At 36.1% G+C, this 26,829-nt stretch overlaps 1 protein-coding gene and 1 pseudogene across 1 annotated transcript; one reads left to right on the top strand and one right to left on the bottom strand.

The window, feature by feature from the left end:
• Positions 1-26,559, bottom strand: FUT9 (fucosyltransferase 9). The gene is made up of 2 exons (XM_042937361.1): positions 26,487-26,559; positions 1-1,088 (listed from the first exon to the last, which is right to left on the bottom strand). The coding sequence occupies exons 1-2, from the start codon at positions 26,557-26,559 to the stop codon at positions 1-3; spliced, it is 1,161 nt and encodes a 386-aa protein (XP_042793295.1).
• LOC122219107 lies at positions 2,536-3,165 on the top strand (annotated as a pseudogene).
• Positions 26,560-26,829: the final 270 nt, after the last annotated feature.

Raw genomic sequence — 26,829 nt, 5'->3', positions numbered from 1 at the left:
TTAATTCCAAAACCATTTCTCTAAATTACCCACAGATTTATATTCTTGATGCCTTTTCACATGATCACAAGCCAAGCATGCATGTGATTCCCAAAATCGTGGAAGGTTTACTGTGAAATCCTTCCTCCAGTTAAAGTAACTAAGGTATAACTTATTGTTTTTGTCAACTTCTTTCAGATATTTTGCGAGCTCACTGGGAGAGTTATAATCTTCCACATGAATGAATGAATCTGCTGGAATATAATTCTCATAATTTTCCCTAGACGGCCCCAGAACAACAGGGACAGAGCCGGCTAGAAAAGCATTGTAGAGCTTTTCTGTGATGTAATCTTTGTGGATTGAGTTTTCAAAAGACAGATAAAATTTGCAAGTAGATATGGTAGGAATCAAATTTTTATCATTCACATACTCTCCAAATGCTTGCCCGTATGTATGGATTTCAATGCTTTTGCTCAGCTCATTGTAATACTTGACCCTCGCATGCTCAGGATTCCAGTTACTTACAACCCAGCACACTAACTTCTCTTTGCTTGGCACTTCAAACACGAAGGGGTTTGTGCTCACCGTCAAGAAGCCATAAGGCACTTGGATATCTGAGTCACGGCGGTAAGTCAGAGTCAAGTTGAACAGGTGCTCAATGCCACTCTTCTGGGGCGTGTGGGTTGGTGATTCCAAATTCATCCAAATCCATTTCTGGAAGGGTGGCCTAGCCTGCTGAGGCAAGTTAGTCAGATCCCAACTGATGTCTCGGTGATGGATCAGAACCGCATGAGATTTGTTGTATAGGGAACGGTCTGTGGTAAGATGGCATCCTTGGATGTTGAACATTGTTTGGCAAGATGTAAGGTCAAAGGTCTGCCCAAATGGCCACACCCAAATCAGGATAGTAGTTTCATTAAAATAATCAGTTTTGGTGGAGAAGAAGTTTTTCATTTTCAGCACTGAGCTGGCTGACTCCATTGGACTGAAGATCCAGCTGTTGGTGGGCTTGATGTAAATGAGCAGACATGCCATGAAACAACCCAGGATAATGCAGACAATTAAAAATGGACGGAGAATTCCTTTGGATGCTGATGTCATAATTTTTTCTGTGAAACAGAAGAGAAAGATAGGGAGGGGTAGTGACAAAATGTTAACCATAATTGGAGATCAACAAGTGGTACATCTCAGAATACACTTAATCACAAAATCCATTGCCTTTTCCTTTTTCAGTGTTATTAAACCACTGAGAGAATTAGAGCTTTTGTTACGCCAAGAAACTGCTTTTAAAAGGAAGTTTCCCCTGAACTCTAAAAATAATAAATCAGAATTTGTTATAAAAGTACCAGCATGGGGCGCCTGGGTGGCTCAGTCGGTTGAGCGTCCGACTTCGGCTCAGGTCGCGATCTCACGGTTAGTGAGTTCGAGCCCCGCGTAGGGCTCTGGGCTGATGGCTCAGAGCCTGGAGCCTGCTTCCGATTCTGTGTCTCCCTCTCTCTCTGCCCCTCCCCCATTCATGCTCTGTCTCTCTCTGTCTCAAAAATAAATAAACTTTAAAAAAATAAAATAAAATAAAATAAAATAAAATAAAATAAAAGTACCAGCATATCTTCAAGCTGAGTTACATCTTTCTCAATGCCATCCTTCCCTGTTATATTTTTATTTGCGTCTACACAAATGACATAACAAAGACTGTCACCACTGAAGGTATGACTAAAATCTTTAGTACTTTGACACCACATCAGATTTGTGAACATTCCCTAGTTAATATAATCACTTATTCACTAGTGTGCTTTTAGAGATTGTGATACAACTTTGTAGTTCAGATGGAATTCTTGGCATGTTATCTTCACCGTCCGAAGTGAGTCACAAGTCATCCTGTAAAAAATAGCAACTTTTGGTTTGATATCCGCTTTTTTACTTTGTTTCATTTTGTCTTTTATTTAAGTACACTGACAACAAAAATTTGATAAATTAAAACTTCTTGTTTAACTTTAAACATTTACTTTTTCTTACCATTTTTCCTGTTTACTTTTAGTAATCTGTTAGTACACCCAGGATCTACTAGGCATTCTCACTTACATGGTATTGGGTCATTAAAACAAGCTTTTTTTTTTTTTTTTTTAGCATTAAAATGTCATTAGTTAATAAAGATAAATGGATTCTCAAAATATATTCCACGGAGAACAGCATTGATCTTGTGAATCATAGTAGATTGAAACTAAAAAGATGAATCAAAGCTTTTTAAAAACTTTTTTAAATACAAGAATCTTCAAGGTGTTTCCTCTTTGACATTCATGTCTTATGAATATGAACACAAAGATAAGATATGTAATATGTTTACAAAACTGTCTTTTGATCAAATTCTTACTGATCCTCGGAAGCTCATTATTCTTCTCACCAAAATAATGTGGCCTAACGATTTCAGATTCACTAAAATATTTTGAAATCTTGATCAAAACTAGTGTAGAAACATTAGATGTGGCCTTGTGTGCATGCCTGGCACCAGGGCAGCTGGGAGCCTCTCCTGGGGAGGGGGAGGGGGAGGGACAGGTTTTGATTCCCACCATGGCTATCACACAGTTTCAGTTATTTAAAGTTTGCACTTGCCCGACAACACTATTTTCATTCCTAAAGAGATTAATATGTGGATCTGGCAGTGGACCGAAGTTAAGTGGAGACCAAATAACTTTGCCAACTGCAGTTGACTATTCGTCGGTTCCTAAACAGACAGACGTTGAGGAGTGGACGTCCTGGGATGAAGATACACCCACAAGTGTAGATTGAAGGAGGGAATGGGGATGTGATGACACAACAAAATACTGTGGAACAACTGGAACCTATTTTCAAGACATGACACCAACTATAAGGAAAACGCAGAATCATTACTAAGAAGAGAGAACCATTACATTTTGGCCTCCCAGATGGTAGCACAGATTTCTCTAGTAGATTAACAGCTACACAATATGTGCCTTTTATTCGTCAGTCTCCTGAATTAGGCAACTTGGATACCTGGCAGGAAAATACCAACGCATGGGAAGGAGAAGAAGATGCAGCCTGGCAAGCGGAAGAAGTTCTAAGGCAGCACAAGATGGCAGACAGAGAAAATAAAGGAAGAAAATGGAAAAGGAGGCACAGTGGCTGATGAAGAAGGAACAACACAAAATTGGTGCGAAGCTTTCATAACAAGTACTCTTCGCATGTCATAGTGCCAGGAGGAGAAATATGAGCTCCCCAACTCAAGCAACATTTCGAGGGATTTAAGAGTATTTTCAAGAGTACAAAAACACAGTGTTTGATTTTAATGCATTCATCAGACCATCTAGGACACTAGGATTCTCTCAGAGTACCTCGAGATCTCAGTGATTGAGACTCAAAGGAAAGAAAAAGACCCCTTTCTTCAACATGCTCCAAGTGTAAGGCAATTGTTTGCTGTAGAGAAAATATTACAAATGGAATACACCAGTATCTCTTCTAGCTAGTGTTTCTAAGTAAATGGGTGTAGGGGTGCCTGGATGGCTCAGTGGGTTAAGTGGCCGACTTCGGCTCAGGTCATGATCTCGCGTTTCATGAATTTGAGCCCCATATTGGGCTCCATGCTGACAGCTCAGAGCCTGGAGCCTGCTTTAGATTCTGTGTCTATCGCTCTCTCCCCCTTCCCCACTCGCATTCTGTCTGTCTGTCTGTCTCTCTCTCCAAAATAAATAAACATTAAAAAATTTTAAATAAATGGGTGTAAATAGTTTTATGGTAGGAAAGAAGTCTGTGATGCTTTCCTTTGCTATGCGTAATGATAAAATAAATAATTTTAAATATTCTTTTGTTTCCATGGTTATCTGACTTAAATCAGACAAACTGGAGGGCTTTCTTTATTTTTGTTGGCAGAAGCTGGTATTGGTATACATTTCCTCTAATTTGAACTGGAATTGTTTATGTTTAATATGACATTAATGGATTTGATGACTTTGGTTTTTAAGAAAATGACACTAAATGCAATAATTCTATTTATCATATTTTATACATCACTGTTTTCCTTTAGGTGGTATTGTAATGCTGTACATAGTTGTAATTTATATTGTAGGTATAAATTAAAAATCAGCAAAGTGACAAATTTGATTTGTATTATTAGAACTTGCGAGGTTTTTAAAAAAAATTTTTAATGTTTATTTATTTTCAAGAGAGAGACAGAGTGAAAGCAGGGTAGGGGCAGAGAGACAGGGAGACACAGAATCTGCAGCAGGCTCCAGGCTCTGAGCTGTCAGCACAGAGCCCTACACTGGGTTCAAACTCACGGACGGTGACATCATGAGCTGAGATGAACTCGGATGCTTAATCAATGAGCCACCCAGGTGCCCCTAACTTGTGAGTTTTAAAAACTAGTATTGGGTGATGGGCATTGAGAAGAGCACTTGTTGGGATGAGCACTGAATGTTGTATGTAAGCCAATTTGACAATAAATTATATTAAAAAAATAAAAAAAATAAAAACTAGTATTAGTAGTTTTTCCCTTTTGTCATAGATTTTAAGATGTTACAGTGTTTTAAATAGCTTAGTCCCTCCCACACAAAACTCATTGATTTACAAATGCAGAAAGCCTTCCGTTCCAATATTTCAAAGCTTTTAGATGATTTCTGTATCAATTTTATATATCTGTCATAATGCAGTTTACCATGTTGTTGGCTAAGATAATATTATTGATTCATTAAATTTTCAACTGAGATAAGAATAATATTTTTATTTTTGGGTGTTGACTGGCTTCAAAATTGTTTCAAGGAAAAAGATATATACTGTGTTCACAGGAAAGAAATAGATTTGATAGTTTAAAATCCTATTATTTTTTCTCCACAATTAAAATACATCCAGACTGATTTTCTATGGCTTTAGAATTTGTTAAGGAGTTTTACTTTCATAAAAGTTGTCCAAAATTAACATTCTGTGGGTTTTTTTAAATGTTACAGGTACTCTAAACTATAGCTCAAATGTTTGAATTAAAATATTTCATAAAATCACAGACTATACAGTGAGATCACCCTAAGTCCTTATCCTAAACTCCCAGACTAAATGTGATTGAAAAACCAGTTGAAATTTAACTTTGGTAAAAAGCTGCTTTTTGCAGTCCGAAGCCACACTGTCAGTCATCATGTTTATTAGAGTTTCTGCCAAAATACTCCCAATTAAATAGAATAGACATGAATTTTTAGTAATAAATGTGTCTCTTCCCTTATTTATATTTATTTATTTTTAGTCATGGGAATGCTACATGATTTCTCTAAATTTGGGGTTCATTAAAGGGTAACCTCTCCTTTAGTACAATAAATTTTACTGCTTTTCCCAAATAGTTGACAAGTATTGAAGTCTGCTTTGGTTATGCCTTTCATGGGTGTGGGATTTTACTTTTTTGTTTGTTCTTGATTTTTGTTTAATTAGAAGTAAAAATTGGTTGGGAATTATAGTTTGATTAATTAGAGGCTTTTCTTATGGAAAGAATAAGTAACAATACTGGGGGAAAAAAAGAAACACTAGATGTTTCCTTCCAGAAAAAAAGGGAGAAATTGTTCTTTATTTAATTACCTAAATTTATGTGCACATTTAAAAAAATCACATTTTTTTATACAGCTTTTTTTGAAAGCATATGACATTTGATATGTAGTAAAGCTTGATTTTGTTCATCCAAAGATTCTGGATATTATACTTTGGAGCACTCCTAGGACAAATTTTGGAATCAAAGACTGAGACTTACCTCAAAGTTAGCTATCCAGTCAATAACAAGAGGAAAATAAGTGTCTACCAACTATGTCCAGAAACTATTTTTAAATGTTTATTTTTATGTATTATTTTTGTCATTTAAAAATTTGTTGCTTTAGGTATATTTCTTACAAATAGCATATACTTGGATTTGTTTTTTGTTTGGTTTCATTTTTGAGGTATAATTAACATATAATATTATATTAATTCCAGGTGTAGAACATAATAATATACAGTTGACCCTTAAATCACACAGGTTTGAATTGCACAAGTTCACTTCTATGCAGATTTTTTTATAGTACTGTAAGTGCATTTTTCTCTTCCTTGTGATTTTCTTAATAATATTTTTTTCCCTCTAACTTACTTTATTGTAAAAATACAGTATGTAATACATATAACATACAAAATATGTGTTAGTCAACTATGTTATCAATAAGGCTTATAGTCAACTGCAGGCTATTAATAGTTAAGCTTTTGGGGAGTCAAAAATTATATGTGGATTTTCAACACCCGTAACTCCTGCATTGTTCAAGGTCAACTGTACAATGAAATGAGCACCACAAATATCCCACATATATATATACCTTTTTTTTGTGTATTGAGAACTTTTAAGATCTACTCTTTTAGCAACTTTCAAATATATGATACAGTATTATTTACTATAGTCACCATGCTATACCTTGCATCCCCAGGAAATCTGTACCTTTTTTTTAAAATTTAAATTCAAGTTACAGTGTTGTCATGGCTTCAGGAATAGAACCCAGTAATTCATCTCTTACATGTGACACCCAGTGCTCATCCCAACAAGTTCCCTCCACAATGCCTGTCACCACCCATTTAACCCATTCCCCCACCAACTTACCCTCCAGCAACCCTCAGTTTGTCCTCTGTATTTAAAAGTCTCCTATGGTTTGCCTCCCTCTGTATTATCTTATTTTTCCTTCCCTTGTGTTTCTCAAATTCCACATGAGTGAAAACATATGATATCTGTCTTTTCTCTGACTGACTTATAAATGTTTTATTTATTTGGTGAGAAAGAGCATGAGTGGGGGAAGGGCAGAGAGAGGGAAAGAGAGAGAATCCCAAGCAGGCTCCAAGCTCAACATGGAGCCCAATGCAGGGCTCAGTTTCAGGACTGAGAACATGACTTGAGCCAAAATCAAGAGTTGGATGCTCAATGGACTGAACTACCCAGGTGCCCCCAGAAACTATTAATTAACTCCTGAGTTAAAGAGATAACCAGAAAGGAATATGAATGAAATCTCAACTCTTTATAACTAAATGACATGGTACTACATGTCAAATTTTGTGGAATGTACTTAAAATACTACTTTAAAGGAAATTACCAGGTTTGCACAGTTTTGGGGAAATTAATAAATTGGTCAACTGAATAAAGTGGACAAAGAAAAATGATCCAAAGCTAAATAAATAAGAAGTAAAAAATTAAGATAGGGATTGAAATTAAAATCGAGAGCAGAAATTTGAGGTGATTACTAACATCACATTAACTATGTGAAGTGATGAATGTTAAGTAAACTTATTGTAGTAATAGTTTTGCAATATCTACATATATCAAATTATTATGTTGTATACCTTAAACTCATAAAGCGTTGTATGTCAATTATAACTCAATAAAACTGGAAAAAATACTAAGATGAACCCCAGGCAAGAATAATTAAGAAAAAAGAAATTCAATTTATTTTATATTTTTTAAGAAGTTCATTTTAAATATCAAAAAGACTAAATGATTCTTGATGTAACATAAAAAAATAAGAAATGACTATATTGAGTAATTTTACATTCATGAATTTGAAAAACTGATGAAATGAATGGTTATATATCTACACAAATAGAAAAATGAGAAAAATGCCAATTTTAATAAGAAATTCTTATTAAACAAATAGCAGTTAGAAAAGTGGAATTGATAAGTGGTAACTGAAAACAAACAGCAGACCTAGATGATGTGTAGGAGTGATATCAACATTTCAATGACTAGAGAATACTACTGTCATTTAATAAAAAAAAAATCTAATAAACAGAAAAATAAGCAAAGAAGCTTAACTCATTATATGAAGACAATTATTACCCTATTACCAAAAGAAAATATAAAATTTAAAAAAAGTATTTCATTTATGAACACAGATGTAAAAATACAAACATTTTGCAATAAAGATTATTAAAAATATGACACAATTCAAGAATAGGTTTTTGTAGGTTCATGTACATTTGATCCCACTTAATAAATTTAAATATTTGGACAATCTTTGGTTTTTTTCTAGATCTTGGGATCTACAGACTGAGAAAATTTACTGGAAGAAGGATCTCCTCTTTAATGGAGTAATACTAACCTTTAATATCCATGATTGGACTCAGCAATTAGGTTTTTTTCCTCCTATGGCACCAATGTTTAATGGTGTTTAGAAATGTTCTCATTGAAAGTTTCCTTAAATGCTTTCTGAATCGAAATGCATTGGCAAAAACTGCATAAGTGATATCAATTCATTATGATCAGGTTACAACTTTAATAGTCTCCATTTAATAAATGCTCACTCTCAGTTAGGCCTTGTGCCAAGCACTTTGCACACAACATTTCCTTTAATCTTCATAGAATCTCTAGCAAGAAGGTCTTTTATCACTTCTTCACAGATGAGAAAACTGAGGGCCAGAGATATGACTAACTAGCTTACCCATTGCGTTCTGCTCTTTCTTGCCTTCCACAATCTTCTTTGAATAATACAAACATCAGTAGTCTGTTGAGATGCACTTAGCACCTCAAGTTTCATTGTCTTGATTTCTCTGGCCTCTATCTTTTACTCCATAATTGAGGAGTACTTATCTATGCATTAAATTTAGAGCAATTTCCCTTAACAAGAAACCTGACACTTATATGAAACTTTTTAGTGTCAAAGATTGATCTTAGCACTGACGTTAACATACATACATAAACACACTTATCCTCACTGTAATCCCATTTTATTGATAAAGAGACTGAGTCCTCTAATGGTTAAGAAACTTGCTCAGGGTCACCCAGTTCATACGTGGCAGAGCACACTGTCAAACAACCCAGGCCATCTGGTTCCTGTTGGGGCATGATCACTATATTTTATGTTTACTGATTCTTCAGGTTGCAGCCAGAGAATGTAATTATCTTGACAATACCAGAAAGTAAACTCTATGAAAGACTTTGTTTCATAGAAAGTAAACTCTATGAAAGACTAAGTGCTGTATATGTTGCATGAACAAATGGGTGGATTTCTGAGTCCCTACTATGTGCAAGATAAAATTCTTAGTAACTAGATAAACAAAAATGAACCAAGTGTGACTGAAGAAATATATACTTAGTTGCTGTCTTTGTGGGTTTAACAAGTAAACCTTTAGAGAATAATTACCATTACAGTTACATACAGGTATTTTACCACTAAATGAGCAAAATCTCCCAGTTTTGCTTCTCTTCATCACGTGTCAAAGTTGGCATCTATCTAGTACTCTTTAATTCCCATGACTCTTTTCTTGGCCAAATGAGGAAAAAAAATTGGTCACTAGGCAGAAACAATGTTCCTTTCACTGTGTGCCTTTCTGTGTTCTGCTTCCTGGACGTTTTGTATTGAGGTTCTTCTTGTTAACTCTCTGCATACCTCTCACCTCAGCTTTTCATTGCTGTCGGGGTCAATTACTGAATAGTAGGGGCAGTTATTTAGTGACCCCTGCTTTGTACAGAAACTGTCAGAAAAGTTTGCCTCTTGGAACCACCATACTGACATCTCCTTGACAGGAACCTTTTCACCTACTCCTCATTACTAAAATTCAGTTGGATCCTAACACATCTTGAATTGCTAATCAATACAACCTATTTTTAAAGCACCCACAGCAGTGTTACTTTTGCTCTCACCTGAGATACCAACACATTTATAGCATTAAGCAAATTATAACAATAAATCATGTAGTTAAAACTTTTCAATTATTTTTAATAGTCTCCAGTACTATTGAAGAATATAATTTAAAGGCATTGGCATTAAAAATTAACACAATCTTTGGTAAAAGTACAACTTGATGGGCCTTGGTGTGCCTATGATTCTGTTTTCCATCATGAAACTACCTTCATTCACATTTGTAGGAATGCTCTACTGAGTGATAAAGAATGGAAGAGAGCTTGGAATAGAAAAGGTTCAAGTTTGATTCTCAAGTCATAAATATACTTCAAGGTATTGGGAGAGAAATGTGAACCAAAGAGAACAGGAGCCTTCTTCAAGAAATAGTGGTTCCTTTTTTTGGGTGTGTGTGTGTGTGTGTGTGTGTGTGTGTGTTGAATCCTTATTTCAAATGGAAAGAAACAAGTGTATATTTAAAATCGAATTCAATACCTGCCTAAAACTTAAAAGAACAGTTGGGTTTGTCACTTGCCACTTGGGATTTATTCCTACATTGCAGCCACCCCCTAATTCTTCAACCTACCTCTGGCTCACGCTTGCAGGCATGTGGGGTTGGAAGAGAATTTCCCTCATGCCCTTAGGAGTTCTTGAGTCAATATGTTTGACAATCACGTATTCCCTATTTGTTGTGTGGGTGCATAATTAAATGATTCCTGATACAGTAAAACTTTTCATCCTTGGCAAAAATGTGTAAAGGAACAGAACTTTGGACCCACTTAAGGATCTTCAGATCAAGCCAGATCAGCCCAAAGACAAGAAATGAATCATTAAAAAATTCAGTGGATAAAGTTAGAAATAGTTAAAGGAAAAAAATTGACTGTCACCCATTGTGACTTATTCCCTGTTAAATAAAATAAAATTTGCAAAGTGCTTCTGATAATGCCTGGACCAGGAAAAGCACTATGTAAGTGTTTGCTATTATATTATTACTCTTTGTTATAGTCAAGAATCCGAGCTTTTACCATAGCTGAAATTCTTTTGGAATTATAGATCCCTTCTTATTTCTATGTAAATTATTACCACTTCTTTTCTTTTCTTTCTTTTCTTTTCTTTTCTTTTCTTTCCTTTTCTTTTCTTTTCTTTCTTTTCTTTTTTAAAGTTTATTTATTTATTTTGAAAGAAAGCGTGAGAGAAAGAATCCCAAGCAGGCTCTTGCTGTCAGACGTGGGACTCAAACTCATGAATTGTGAGATCATGACCTGAGCCAAAACCAAGAGTCTGATGCCCAATCTACTGAGCCACCCAGGATCCCCAAATTATTACCATTTCTAACCACACACACACACACACACACACACATGCACACACACATACACATGCAGAATTTCCTCTAAGTTCAAAACATAACTCATTATTAATAACATCTGGATAAATACGTAATATAAAAATTTTATAAACAGGGTCTTTCACTTGTTCATGGTATCACCCTTTATACAAAAGATTACTCTATAAGCATATTATAATTAAAGGATTCTATAGCAGATATATGAAAATGAAAATAATTACTGCTATTTTAAAATTTCTTGTGAGTTTCTTTTAACATGATTTGAGAAGCTGTACAAGTATAGGCAGAGTTATTTTCCTGTTTACATTTTCTCACTCTCTGGATCGCCTCCCTTCTTCTGATAAAATGCCCCTATTTCCTACTGGGATATTACCTCTCCTCTTCTGTGTGCAATCTTTGGGACTACAGAGAGTGATATTTCCCCCTTTCCTAGCCAATGTTGAGCAGAGGATCCAGATCATTCAAACTCTTTTTCTGGGACTTTGAAACTTGAAAGGAAGGGTCAGGAGGGAAAAATCTTGGGGCTGATTAATCACAGTGGGATTTCCTTATAAGACAATTAAGTAAAGTCTACTAATTGCCTCCAAGTTGCTGCTTGGGGTGCCGCCTTCCTGGGCTTCCTTCTTCTGGCATTCCTTTAGCTCTAAGAGCTACTCCATAAACTTGCAATAATTTCCTCTTTGTGTATGTTTATTATAATTGTTTTCAGTGCTTGAAACAAATCCAAACAAACAACTGCAACAAAACCAAAGCAAGCAAGCAAGCCAACAAAACCCCAACTAATTATCTTCTCTCCTCTTTTTTTAATTCCTGCAGGACATGAAGTATATTACTTAATTCTTTCAAAATATGTCCATAATTATTTGGATTAAAAAAAACATATATAAATTCTTAAAACATCAAATATATCTCTTCACTTTAAGTTAAGCCATAGACCCCACCCAGATTAAAGTATTGTGGTATCTAATTGGGCTATTACTGACCTGTTTGGTCAGGCTCAAAGAACAATTTGTTCTCCACATAATCATCATGGGGTTTAGTGTCCTGATACTCATATGGATTCTGCATAAGTCTTCTGAATACTACACTGAATGTTTATCATTTAAATTTCACGGTTTTATTTTTGGGAGTTGTCTTCGTTATTGTTTTATTTTGCTTTTATTGCTTCCTATGACTTTTAGGCTAAGATCTTTTACAAGAATAAAAATATGCCTCATACTTTCTATACTATATACCAGATTATATTCTGCCTCGAAGCACTGTAAAACTTTATATATTCATCACTTCACTTTCAAAGATTCCCTTGACACTTCACATTCCGCTGAACCTTTCTCATGGGCATTCCTGCTCTGAGTTCCCACAATTTCCCCCATTAGAATCTGAGCCAAATGCCTCCTGTCTTTGGGAGAGATGCCATTTACTTTTTGGCAAGAAGACACAGGTTGATGATCTCTGGAATGCTATCAAATTTGTGTTTGTGAACCTTTCTCAAAGACCTTTGGATATTATCTCTGCTATTTCCATGGGTGAGCCTCTTTTATTTCCTCCAAACACTGGAAAAGCTACCACCAAAATATGCCAGATTTTGGTCCCAATGCTTCTACTGAATATTCCTCAGAATGCACTCTAGCACATACTAGGATTCCCTGACTTATTTCTGCAGTGTTTTCATCTTTAGGGATATTACTCCAAAATGCTCAGAAATGTCTTTCTTTTCGCCCCCTTTCATTTCTGTTTTACACATTTGTTTGGCCAACTGCCATTTTTCCGGCATTGCAAATTTCTTCATCTTGAGTGGTTTCTACATTCACTCTCTTTGAAATTTCTTTCCAATTCAGGGATGAACCTTTTTTAGTTTGATCTTTTATCTGCTCTCTTCTCTTTCTACTTGTAATCACTAGTTCTCAGTCACTGTCTTTATTCATCTTAGAAGCTCTATTTACCTGCTTTTGCTGCAGCTAAAGCAATCAGATCTGACACTGAGCCCAAGCATCACTTGGCTCACGTGGTACCTTCCCAGAGGGAATACCATAGACAGGGCCAACGGTGTTTGCTGGCATTTTCCCAGAACATGCTTTCTGGTGTTCCTTGGGGCCAATGGTCTTTTATAATTTGGCTGGCAGCACCAGTGCTATGATTATTGTCAGGTTTTAGCCCCAAACAGCCAGCCAGTGAAGGTCAAGAGAGCCTTTACAAAAATCCCAAACTCTCATTTTGGGCTGATATATTACTATGCGTTCCCAACTCTGAAGATGAGACTTTTTTCCTTATAGATGACAAAGTAGAGTGATTAACCCAGTAGATTTTTCCTTACATCTCCCTGTCTTTTAAATGTATACCCTACCCAGTACCAATGATGTCTCCTAATTATTCCTTAGATTAGTTGACTTCTTTCTAATTCCCTAGGTCCAAAATCTATCACCTCCTGTTTAGACTGCTGACATTGCTTTTCAGCAGTACATCTGGCACTCAATTTTGATCAGTTCAATTTATTCACAATGCAGTAGAGCAATGTTTGTGAAAGTGTGGTCCCCAGACCAGGTGCAACAGCATCAACATCACCTGGGATCTTGTAGGGAAGGCAATTCTCCCACCCGACCCCAGATATAAGGAATCAGAAACTGGGGTGAGGTCCAGCAATCCATTCTAAAAAGCCCTCTAAGTGATTTCTAAAATACACTAAGGTTTGAGAATCCCTGAGTCGAGTCATCTTTTCAAACCACAGATCACATTGTTTCAGGTCCTTCAATGAATTACAATTACTTTTAAGATAAAGCAAAAGTGTCTAACTATAGCTTAAACAGTTCTGGGTGATGGGAAACCTGCCTCTGTTCCAACTCAGGCTCCCTTCTGCACTCCCTCCATGGCCACGGTTGGCCCTCGTGCACAGATGGGGACACTCGCTGCACCAGCTCCTCCCTCTCCCTGGAATAGCTTCTCTTCTCTCTTTGTTGATTTCCTCCTTTTCACTTTTCATCCCTCAGCTCCCCTGGCAGTTTTTTGTTGAAGGATTCCTGAGGACCTCCCAATACCGATCCCCACAGTAAACCAAAGGCCAAGTACATGTCTCATCGTCCCATGTGTCACTTTTGCAAAGCACTGACCACAATATCAGGTATACCTGTATTTGTGTACTTGATTGGTGTTATTGCCTCTGTTTGACTGTAACTAGGCTCATACAACAGACAATGGGTGTTTTTCTTCAGGATTCAATCTCTAGTGCCTAGTCAAACCCGATATACCTTTGCTTTCAACCAATGTTTTTTGAGTGACCAAATAGTTAACAATTACTGAACACTTGTAATGTTCCAGGCACCAGGCTAAGACATTCATATAGATTTTTATCACTTTATTTTCAGGAAAATCATATTTGTTTTTCTTCATTAAAAAAATACGTATCAGGGTGCCTCAGTGGCTCAGTCAGTTGAGCATCTGACTTTGGCTCAGGTCATGATCTCACAGTCTGTGAATTCGAGCTCTGCATTGGGTTCTGTGCTCACAGCTCAGAGCCTAGAGCCTGCTTTGGATTCTGTGTCTCCTTCTCTCTGTGCCCCTCCCCTGCTCGTGCTCTGTCTCTCCCTCTCTCAAAATAAATAAATATTAAATTTTTTTTAATAAAATAAAAAAAAATACATATCACTTTCTATATGCCAAGCATGGTTCTAAGCACTTAACAAATATTAATTCTTTCAGATCCATAATGACAAGATAAAATACACACTATAATTATATTCATTTTATAGGCCAGGAAGCTGATGCACCTCTATTTGTCTCCTATCACACAGTAGATAATAAATCAAGATATGGACTTTAGTGGCTTGACTCCAAAACTCTAAAAACACATGTTGAAAATTGAGAATTCCAGCTTGTAATTGAAAAGAATTCTATGAATTATGGGATTTAAAATTTATTTTATCACATGTATTTCTCTGAAGTCATTGTTCATTAGAACAAACTAGATTACCAACACTTCATTTCTACTCTTATTCTGGAAAACAATGGCCAAAACAGAAAACCAGAAGTCTTAGATAGTTCTCCTCCTGTCCCCAAGAGAATGCAGAAGGGTGAATTGGATCAGGGGAGGAGTCTAACTTTGTTTTATTATTAGTCTAGTTATAAAACAATTCCAGGGAAACAAAGAATTATTGACACATTTGTAATTGATAATCCAAGGCTTCTCTGATAGTGTATTCCTCATAGCTGCAATCTCTTTCAAGTGAATTCCTTATGTGCTGCTTTGATTAGTCAGCTTTGAAAATTAACTAACCTCAAAGAGCCAGGTGGCCAAAAACAATAAAGGTAGAGAATCTTTCAATACAAATTCAAATAATTTAATAAAATTCAATAAAAATTAAAAAAATATTCCAATAAAAATTTCACTTATATCCTATAGTTTGTGCACACAATGTCATTGTTTAATATACTTTAAAGGATTTACAAGCATTTATTTTAACCATCCATTATTTAAAATGGAATAAAGAATTCCTTTTCTGTAAGAATTTACAAATTCCCTGTATCCCACCAGACTACTGCATTAGGTCATGTGCTTTTAAGGACCATATTATGATTGTTTGACTTTCATCAGTCTTACTACCAATAATCTCTTCAAGGTGTCTCTCAGTTGTGTAAAAGACTGGGAGGGAGTTTCATATGGAGCCAAACCTGTCTGGCCTCAGTAGTCCCCTTCTGCCCTGGGTTTGTCCTTCTTGCTCATTTGGCTACCACTAGTCTAAGAATCCAATTGATGCAACCTCACTTCTTTTTTACTTACATTTTTTAAATGTTTATTCATATTTGAGAGAGACAGAGGGAGAGCATGAGCAGGGGAGGGGAAGAGAGACAGAGACAGAATCTGAAGCAGGCTCCAGGCTCCAAGCTGCAAACTATCAGCATAGAGGCCATTGCGGGGCTCGAACTCATGAGCAGCGAGATCATGATCTGAGCTGAAGGCAGAAGCTCAACCGACTCAGTCACCCAGGTACCCCAATGCAGCCTCACTTCTGCTCCTACCATAATATGTGTGAGCCTAGAATCTCAAACCCAACTGTCCCCTGTCCTCTAACTCTCTGAGTGTCAGGGTATCTGGGTTCCTGTTGCACTTGGAAGACTGCCTATCTGAATCAAAATCTGTCACTGACTCCAGCAGCTTTGACTATGTTGACACACTCACACAGTCTCTCTCAGAACATTTCCCTTAATTTCTGGTCCTCTGTCTGCTACCAAAAGAGGCTTTAGTCCAGTTTGCAAGGCAAGGAAATAAAACGGGAAACAAACTGCTTTATGTTCCTTGGCTCTTTCCTACACGCTTTCTCCAACATAAAATTCTCGCTTTTTCAGTTACAAAAACAAAAATGAAAACAAAAACAACACACCATCGTGCACACCAAAGGATGTTAACAGATACTAATAAGAAGGTTGCCATAACAAAAGAACCTATCTACCTATAGAGGTAAACACTATATTAGATGGGGCATTGCCATGACAACAGTTTCTGGATCAGACCAAATTTTACAGGCTGATCATCTTTTGAACTCATGTGAAACTAATTAGCACCAGCTTTACTGGGATTAAATAACACATCACTGTAGTTAATAAGGAGCTTCTGAAACTTCAAGTTAAATCTATAATATGAGAATAGGCCAGTAAGAACTAAAATAGAAAGGATAAACCACGAAGAAATTAACAGCTTAAGAAACAACACAATAAAAGTGTGGCTAAAGAGGTCTGTAGGAAAGAATCAGGTTTAATCAACCTGCAACGGAGTAATCTGAAAATGAACTGATTAAGATACTCAACAAAGATGATATTATTAGAAGAAAGATAGGAGGAATTTAGAAGTAAAAAATTGCAAGAGTGAAAGACCCTTAAATTTGAGATACAAGTACTCCCATCCTTGGAGGTGGGGGGAGGTTTTTTACTATATCACTATATCATATAGTGATATATATCATATAGTATATAGTATATATACTATATCACTGTATCACTGGCCTCACTTATTCCATAGCCTGAATAAGTCTCCTCAAGGGTTAACTAACATTCCTATTCTAATTTCATTCCAATTAAATAATCTTTTGAATATTCAGTTTACCAAGCTGTTGAATACTCAGAAGAAAGCACCATACTCCATAAACATAATAGAGAAAAAGAAAAGGAAATACATCAACAGAGAACACCCTTCTCTCCTCCCACCACATTGGAAAAGGCAACTGTTCTCTCATCCAAGGCTGATTCTTCCTCATTATCTGGAACCTAAATAAGTCAAGTGACCTCATTCCATTCATTATCTCTGATTTTTTTGTAATGTTCAATTTCTCTATCTTAATGGTTGTTTGCCATTAGAATTTAAATATAATCACAGTTCTTTTGTCTTCTACTAAAGAACCTGCACCCTCTCAAACACTGCTCAGCTATCTCTACAAATGGATGCATCATTCATATACCTATCTAAGCCTAAGCCTCCAACTGGAAGTCATTATTCATTCCTTCAACTCTGTTATCCAACATCCAGTCAATTATTGCACCTAATCATTGCAAATGTGCTAGTTATGAAATCTCATTCGCTTTCTCCATCTACTGTTACTTCACTGTTTGGGCCTGCTTCACTTATTTCCCGGATTATTGTAATGAACCACTAACTGTTGTCACTGATATTGCTTTTGTTTTCCTCCAATTCATAGTAAACACTGACTTTTTTTTCTTTTTCTTTTCTTTTTTTAAAATTTCTCTCTTTTGAAAAAGTTTTATTGAACAGGGTGGTTCAGTAGGTTCAGTGTCTGACTTCAGCTCAGGTCATGATCTCACAGTTTGTGGGTTCCAGCCCCGCACTGGGCTCTGTGCTGACAGCTCAGAACCTGGATCTTGCTTCTGATCTGTGTCTCCCTCTCTCTCTGCCCCTCCTCTGCTCACACTCTATCTCTTTCTCTCTCTCTCAAAAATAAATAAACATTAAAAAAAAAAAAAAGAAAAAGTTTTACTGTCAAAGCAATGTTGGAGAGGAAGCTGTTAAAGCAGCTAGCCTGTGATCCCTCCTGATTACCAAGAAGATGTTCCTGGGGATTGGGTGGTTAAGAAGGCAGGTGACCTGGTTCAATGTCTTTGTAAACATGATAACTTGACCTCCAAGCCAACAGACTAATCATATTTGCTGGAAGGGAGAACTCTTATCTATGAAATACTTTGAAGAAGATGTTCTTGGTTTAGGATTGCTTATTGTAAATGAATCTAAACTTGGATGGATTTATGAGGCATGGTTCCCTGGAGAGTGTCAAATAAGCTATAAGACTTTTACATATAAAATAGATATTTTAAAATTTAAATACTCCCTACTGTGTGAGCTGCCACTGGGGACTTCTATTATTTTGGACCAGAGACCAGGTATGATGCAAAAAGGAGGGTTTATGGAAATTAGTAGGATATTTCAGACTTCTCCCTGGCTTATTTATGACTGCATCCTTAAAATATTGGTAAAGTTTGACACTAGGAACAATCTCTAATAGAAATGAGTTTCACATAACAGTCTGATTCTTTGCATTAACTTAATGTTTGCTATACAATTTTGAAAATACACAAACATGATAAACAGAAGCAGTCTATAAAAGCAACTCACAGAAATAATATTTTGTGTGTCTTTCTTTCTAGTCTTTATTGTAAAGATCTATTTAGTTAATTATTCACCTATCTAGTTTCAATTATCAAGTGTATGCTATGTTTTCAAACAATAGTGAGAACTAATAGATTTAAATAATTTTTCTCCCGCATTTTTTTTCTTTTATTTAACTTTAAGTTGTGAGAATTTGCTTGTATCACCAAGAAAAAACTTGATTTTTAATGGCTGGATAACATTTCACCATATGAATATACTGTTAAATTACTCACCAGTCACTTACTGTTGGTCATAAATACTATTTTTGCTTTTTTCATAATAAAAATATTATAATATGCAACTTATACAGTAAATCTATGACTATATTTCTGATTATCTCCTTAGGATTGGTTTTAAGACGGGAAAACTGGATAAAAGAGCATGAACAATTTCAAAGCTACACATCCTTTAAAAATATATAAGAGCACATATCTTTCCTTAAAAAAGTAAAGAGCTCCCCTAGTCAGAATTTAGACATACTAAGTATTATCTTTTGAGGTATGTGTGCATATTTTGCATTTGATAAGGAATATATAATTTGTTAAGTTTTCATTTAATTCACTTTTCTCTGATGACTATGATGTAAGATCATACTTGTTGACTATTTATACTTTTTGAAAATGGATTGTGAATTTGTCTATTTTCCAAATTACTTTTACCATGTAACTTGTTAAATTGGAAGAACTTTTATGATACATACCAATGACAGTATCTTTTAAATTTCATATTTCAAAGTTTTTGGTAAGTGGTACTTTGATTTTCTTTTGGCATTATTAATGATACAAGGTTATTAAATTTCCTCCAGTTTTGTGCACTCAAATTAAATTGTATGCACTTCAGTATATATCTCTTTCTACCTTTGCTTCTTTTTGTATTTATACTTAGAAAGTATTTCATAACTAAAGCTCATTCAAATCAATATATTATTCTAGGTTCTGATTGCAGTTGGTTTTGTATTACACTCTATAATTATTTGGGGATTATCTTCATACTTGATACATGGTAAGGAACAACTGAATATATTTTTCAAATACCCAGCCAATTATTCCCAACAATATTTATCGCATAACCTTTCCTTTGCACATTCTTTTACAATGGTTTATTTCTCAAACAATTTCAGGTCAGGTATGAGTTTATTTCAAGGGTAGCTATTCCATCCCATTCATCTGTCTGTTGATTGTCGTGTTATAGCATGTTTTAAATTGTTTGTATTTGTTTCCCCCCTTATAATTATTTTCTTCAATTGTATATCACTTATTCTTCCAGATAACATTAGAATTATTTTTGTCAAGTCCATCCTTAAAAAAATCTGATTAGTACTTTGAAGAAATATTTCATTATGTTTACTTACAGTATTGGAAACAATGGCACACCAAAAGTATTTATTCTTCTAAATGAAAGTGTACTACTATGTCATTGTATTAAAGTTGTTCATATCCCAGAGTAAAAGTTGGTTGTGTCTCACACATTTATTTTTTTCTGAGGCATTTCATGTTTTATTGTCCCTTGCTATTTTGTGTAGAGTATCTTTTCCCCCCTCACATAGGCTGATTATTTCAACAAAAAGCCATATTCCTCTTCCTGAATGAATGAACTCACTATTCAGTTACCTGTGTGTATATGATAATAGGACTGATTATCTGTAAGTATAATGACCATATCTTTTTTTTGGGCATGAAAAGTGGAGAAACAAATCCTGAATGTTTTCCCTTTAGGATCTGAGCCACAGGCAGATCTTCTCATCATCTATTTGTCTTTTTCTAATTTAAAAGTACCTAATTATAAAGGTGGCAACTGATTTACTCACGATGTGTTCATCTGACTCAAACTTGTTTTTCAATTTGATGCTATGTGAATTAAGTGCAAGGCTGTAGCTTTAAAAGATACGAAAAAGAGGACCATTAACTGGCTTCTGGACTACGTGGGGCACATGGCACATTGTTCTGTGACTGAAAACACCTGCTCTGGACACCGAGTGCCTAGTTTTCAATCCAGGATCTACCTGTGGCTCTCTATGAAACTTTTGGGCAACATTTTCAATCTTTCCCAGTGTCTTAGTTATTCATCTAAAAAATCAGAATACCTACCTGCCAGATTTGTGCATGTAAGATTAATTGATACATGTAAATCACCTGGAACAGGCCCTGGTGTATAGCAAGCATTTGATAATCAGGGGCTGTGATATTTGCTACACATACATGCATATGGCTCCAGAAGTATACTTCTTCACTGCTGAATATGAAATGGCCACCTGTAGCAGTAGCAGTAATGAACTTTGCATTTCCTCTGAGAGACAGAATTGTAAGAGATTTTGCCTGGAGTAATCTAGTCACTTAACCACTGAGCAAGTGGTCACCTCTCAGAAAAAACAAAGTGGTATTTTGCAGCATGAATGTGTCACTACTTGTCATTGGCCAAAATGCAAAAGGCAATTTGCTCCATTTTAATTTGATTTTGTTCCATCTTTTAGAGTAATTACTGAACAATTATTTTGTCATAAGCTGTATGCTCAATAGGCAAATCTGGCTTCATGAGATTAAGAAACTCATTTTCTGTGATGTGCTTTGCCCCTCTTCGACCTTCAATTTGTGAAAACATTTTTTTTTCAGGTGTTCCCTATGGGAGTGAGTGATTTTTTGTCATTTTCATTTTCTTAATTTTCATTGTTCTTGTGTATTAAAATTCCATTTTTTTCTACAGTTAGCAAAATAACTAACCCAAAATTTTGTACACAATAAATGCTTGTTAATTAAAGTTCTTATGTTTATATGACACAGTGTTATAAATGGATGTTACAATGAATATATTTAAGCTCCCTTAAAGAACTCACAAGCCAAAAAAACTAGTAGCAAAATAACAACCCTATTGAATAATGAATACTTTACAATATATTATCTTAATAAGAAAGACTTTCTCTGCTCCCATAGTTGCTATGCATCTCTCTAACATGGCATTTCTATTATAATGAGATTAAGGGTGGTTTGCCTGTGTTCCTCTCCTGTTAGACCCTAAGTTCCACAATATAGTATTTAAACATGATTCTATGAATTTCTAAAAATAGATGTTAATGTGAAACAAAATAGGAACAGTTCAAAAACCGAGTCATCTGTTTTGAGAAGCAAGGAGAAGGGAGATTGATGCTCTTTCACTGTTTATTATATTCAATAATTAACATACTGATAGGGCTAGGAAACTCTTAGATATTATAGTTCATATTCCTTCCATTTATATTTCAGTTAAATAATAAATTGAATAAGGAACTGAGACTCATAAACAATTATTTCTAAAAATGATGGCATTATTCAAGGCCTAGAGTTAGAGGCTCCTTAATTAATGATTGTCAGGTGGTTGACAATGGAAATATTTGCAAGACATACACTGACTAATGATGAAGAGATTTGTGAGCATTTGTGTTGAAGGCAATAGAAAATAATTAAGGAACAATTTTAAGCTGGGAGGCAACTTTGTGATAATCTAATCTGACAGTCTCATTTCATAGCTTGATAGAGTTACGAAATAGATACGTAGAGGTTAAATTATCACTAATAGTACATATTTAGTGACACAGGAACTTCAAACCACAAATTTTGACTTGTGGTTCAAGACTGTCCATAAGGCAATGTCTCTTCTCTTCATGATATGGGGAAGTTGTGATAGTAAGAATTCAAAATGAAAAATGGTCCAAAATCAAATCATCAAGTGGATTAAAATTAAAATAACTCAAATAGAAATGAAAATTAAAAAGAGAAGTCTTGGGGTGTCTGGGTGGCTCCATTGGCTGAGCATCTGACTCTTGATTTTAGCTCAGGTCATGATCTCACAGTTCGTGAGTTTGAGCCCCACATCAGGCACTGTGCTGACAGTGTGGAACCTGCTTGGGATTCTCTCTCTCTCCCTGTCTCTCTATCTCTTCTCTGCTCACGCTGTCTCTGTCTCTCTCTCAATATAAATAAATAAACTTAAAAAATTTTTAAAAAGAAAAAAGAAAAGAGCAGCCTTGGATGTTGAATGGAACCAACAGCTTGTCTCAGCCATCCTGGTACATGTTCTTTTACTGCCTTCTCCAGGCCTCTGCCATTGTGTCCCAGCTGTCTGAACCCAGGGAGGTTGAGCAGCAAGGGGACCCAAGCCAAATGGCAGTGTAGGAGGACACAGAAGTTTGTTGTTAAGTCTGATACTATTTTAGTCCCTTTAAAAATGGGAGGATCCCTCACCCTGCTCCCACATTGTAAGCAGACAAAGGCTCCCGATCAAGAATTGCTCCTACTCTGGGTAAAGATTTCTGTATAAATGTTATTGGTGGGTATGGTTCTAAGAGAAGAGTAATAATTAAGGAAATAACTAGTATTATTGAGCATTCATGATGTGCCAGATTCTATGCGGAGGACTTTATTATACACTGTCCATAAGATAAGAATAATTTTAATGCTTACTTTATAGGATTGTTTTGAAAATTAAAGGAGATAATCCAAGTGTTTAGAAACTGCCTGCCACACAGACAGGACTTGATGAAAAAGCAGTTAGTATCATCATCTCATTTACTTCCAATGATTTTATGCAAAGGGTGAGAATTCTTGAATTTGTTAAAATGGTCCGAACTGGTATTTGGTGGATTTAGGGCCAGAGTTCAGACCCTCGCTCTTTGCAATGAGCTTCCTGCATCTCCCAGGAATGGCGGTGGAATGAGAACTGGGTGTGGGACTGGAGACGCAGGTGGACCTTCTGTTCACTTGTGCAGTAGCTGCACAAGCTTTACAATGTTCTCTGAACCTTAGTTTTTTCATCTCTAAACCGGAATAACAACATCTACCTAAATGGGTTGTTGTGAAGAAATATCAGGGAATATATAATAGACTAATAGTTTAAAAACGACGTACACATTTTCTTGTCTGAACTTTCTCAGTGCATGACCTTTGTCATAGGCTGGCCCGTCTACCTATCTTGGGGCAAAATGGAATAACTTACTTAGGATATATTGGAGAAGAAATAAAAAGGGAAAGGAGAATGTGATTTTCAGCTTCTGACATGTAGTACACGGTGCAAGTCCAGTTACTATTTGGAGAGATTTTCAAATGCCTTTATTCCCTTTTAACATCCCTTTTTCGGGATGTTTTCTAGGTTTAAGTTTGAGGGGAGGCCTCTGAACTCTGGCTTAAGTAGGGAGTGCCAGATAATTAAGTGTAATATTAAACACAGAGGAAAGCAGGGAGACCTCTTAAAAACCACAAGAGCCATCCAAGTCAGCATGGCCAAGTGTAGTAAGACACTTCAGATTTTGAGGGAGTTTCCCCAAGCTGCCCTTGGCTCACATATGGTGTGGGTAGATGAAACTGTGGCTGGGAGAATTGCCAGAGGGGAATGTCATGACATAGTGAGGTGGTTCTGTGGAGCTGCAAGGTGGACTGCTTGGCCTGAGACTGCATGGCAGCCTTGCCAGACCCCTGCAAGGTCACGGCACCAAAGAAGCTGGGGGGAACCCAGGGCAGCCAGGCAGCACCACTAAATGTCCTTACTGGGAAGCCCCAGATCCCAGTTATGCTACCCTCAAACTTAAACCAGAAGAGCAAGTCAGAAGCAGGTAGACAAGAGGCATGGCTCGGTGATTGGAAGATGCCACACTGGAAGATGCTTCCCTCTTTCTCTTGGGCTTTATCAGAGATTTTGAGAAAAGCAGGTGTAAGGAGAGAATACCTGAGAAAAAAAGAAAGAAAGAAAGAAAGAAAGAAAGAAAGAAAGAAAGAACCAAAAGGGACTGTTTCAGTCAAAGGTTAGCAAATGATATACCCAGTGGCCACATCTAGCCAAAGCTTGCTTTTGTAAATAAAATTTTACAGACATACCAATCCATTTATGCATCGTCTATAGCCACTTTTGTGCTACAATGACGGAGTTGAGTAGCAGCAACAGAGACCCTATGGCTCACAAAGCCTAAAATACTTACATCTGGCCTGCTCCAGAAAGTTTGCAACTTCCTGCTCTAAAGCATCAGGTAGAACTTGTTTTAGAACATAGTGTGCATTTATGTATTTACATTTCTTAACATTTGATGGCTTAGGTAGAAAGCCAGAGTAGTTTTAAGGAACAAACTCTGCATTTTTCTCTTTACTGCTTGTTAAATCTACATGAAATGGCATGCTCAAGACATCTGTATGTAAAGAACTATCACTGCTAGCCACAGAACTGGTACAATGTTTGATGACTGAATGTATATCAATTTTTCTCTGCTTCTTTCAGAGTGACCATATTTCTTATATATTTTTTAGCAGGCAACATAATCTTGGGAATGTATTTAGTTGAGACAGAAGATGGGAATGGGGCAGAGAAGAAATGAAAATACAGTTCCTCACCTTTACTTAATAAAGGCAGAGCTGAATGTACTAGCTGGCAAGGTGAAAAGGCCATGGTCTCAGAGAGGCACCATTTTTTCTTGTTGATGAGCTCCAAGATTTATCTCTTAAACTATAGCCTTAGGGAAGTGGGAGCCAAAATAGCATGCCTTCAGCTTTAAATAGTTCCTGAAAGAAAAAGTCTTGAGATGTTGTTGAGACATTTTCTCAAAGTCCAGTTTTAAGAAGAGAGTACTGCAATCTAGTTAACTCCTAATTGTTAAGGCATGGCAACACAACTGATGTGTCAACTGAAGTATTTGCTCTTTTAATTTTTGTTTTATGTGTGTTCATTTTTGGAAGACAGAGAGAGACAGAACACAAGCAAGGGTGGGGCAGAGAGAGAAGGGGACACAGAATCTGAAGCACGCTCCAGGCTTTGAGCTGTCAGCATAGAGCCTGACGCGGGGCTCGAACTCACGAACTGCGAGGTCATGGCCTGAGCCGAAGTCGGACGCTCAACCAACTGAGCCACCCAGGTGCCCCTCCACTGAAGTATTTAGTATAAGATCCTGAAATATTTGAGTCAACTATCCTTCTGGGAGCGCTGAACACTTTAAACCCTTATAAGGTAGGAAAGGGAGGAAGGGAGGAAGGGAGGAAGAGAGGGAGAAAGAAAGAAAGAACAAAAGAAAGAGAGAGAGAGAGAGAGAGAGAGAGAGAGAAAGAGAAAGAAAGAAAGAAAGAAAGAAAGAAAGAAAGAAAGAAAGAAAGAAAGAAAAATAGAGCATGTGTCTAAAATGGTTTGTATTCAGTTTCAGGAAGCTTTTATTTGGGATGTTTTCTAGATAATTTGTTCAGGACGTCAGAACTGGGCATGAATGAAAGTCCTTGGGTTTCCTATTATTCACAAATCATTTTCTGTGAATTCTTCTTAACTTCCCCATTCATTTCCATCTTTTTCAACCTCTTTAATCTAGCTGTGCTTCCCATGTTTACTTTATCATGTTCCTCCCTGGTTTCAAATAAAGGCATAATGATAAAAGGGGGAAGAGTAAGATTATAATGTGTATATCTTGTTAATGTGGTAGCAGTGACCTTTTTTTATTTGGGGATCCTTGTGTCTATTTCATGCTGGGAGAAAAACCCTGGCAGATAACTATCTTGTTTAACCTCTGACTCCCAAGTAATTTTATACCGAACTGGTGAAAGATAACTGTTCTTTTTCAATAGCCTTCCCCAGTGGATAAGTTTTTTTAGGTATAATTTACATCTTTCTAGTTGTAATTTGCAACCATTTAATTTGATTCTGTCTCCATGTAGATGAAAAACATCTGGTCAACCTTTTTACAGAACTTTTTATATTCTTGAAACCAGTTATTAACAATCCTCTGCTACTCTTTCTTTAATAATAATCTAAGTTTCTCTAACATCTCTACATAATAATGTGCTGCTCTTTATCTTCAGAGCTGTGATTGTTAGGAGACTAATTTGAGTTGTTTCTTGGTGTGCTGAAGAGTTTGTATTAATCCAATCACATCTCTTTTACTTCAATCCCTAATGTGTTGCTTGCTCACCATTAAAGTGGGGCAAGTGGTGGTCTATGACTTCAAAAGCAAGTGAGAGATTTACTGGGCCATAGGATTTCATATTTTCTGTCTCAACCAGTGGAGGCAATCCCTCATTTCAGAAGTCCTAATAAAGTCTTCTTGTGTTCTCCTTGATTCACAGAATAAAATCCCACTTTTCTCTTTAGAAAAACTAAACAACAATCCAAACAAATAAATTATTAACTACTTTGTTATGCAAATTATTTCTTAAAAGACACTTTTAATGACAACAATGCGGCAATCACATTTATTTAAAAACTTAAAACTCTTAGCAATGCCATAAAATGATAGCTCTCATTAAATGGTATTA

Source organism: Panthera leo, chromosome B2, assembly GCF_018350215.1.
Source record: "Panthera leo isolate Ple1 chromosome B2, P.leo_Ple1_pat1.1, whole genome shotgun sequence".
Lineage (NCBI taxonomy): Eukaryota > Metazoa > Chordata > Mammalia > Carnivora > Felidae > Panthera > Panthera leo.
This window is presented reverse-complemented; position numbering and strand designations above follow the sequence as displayed.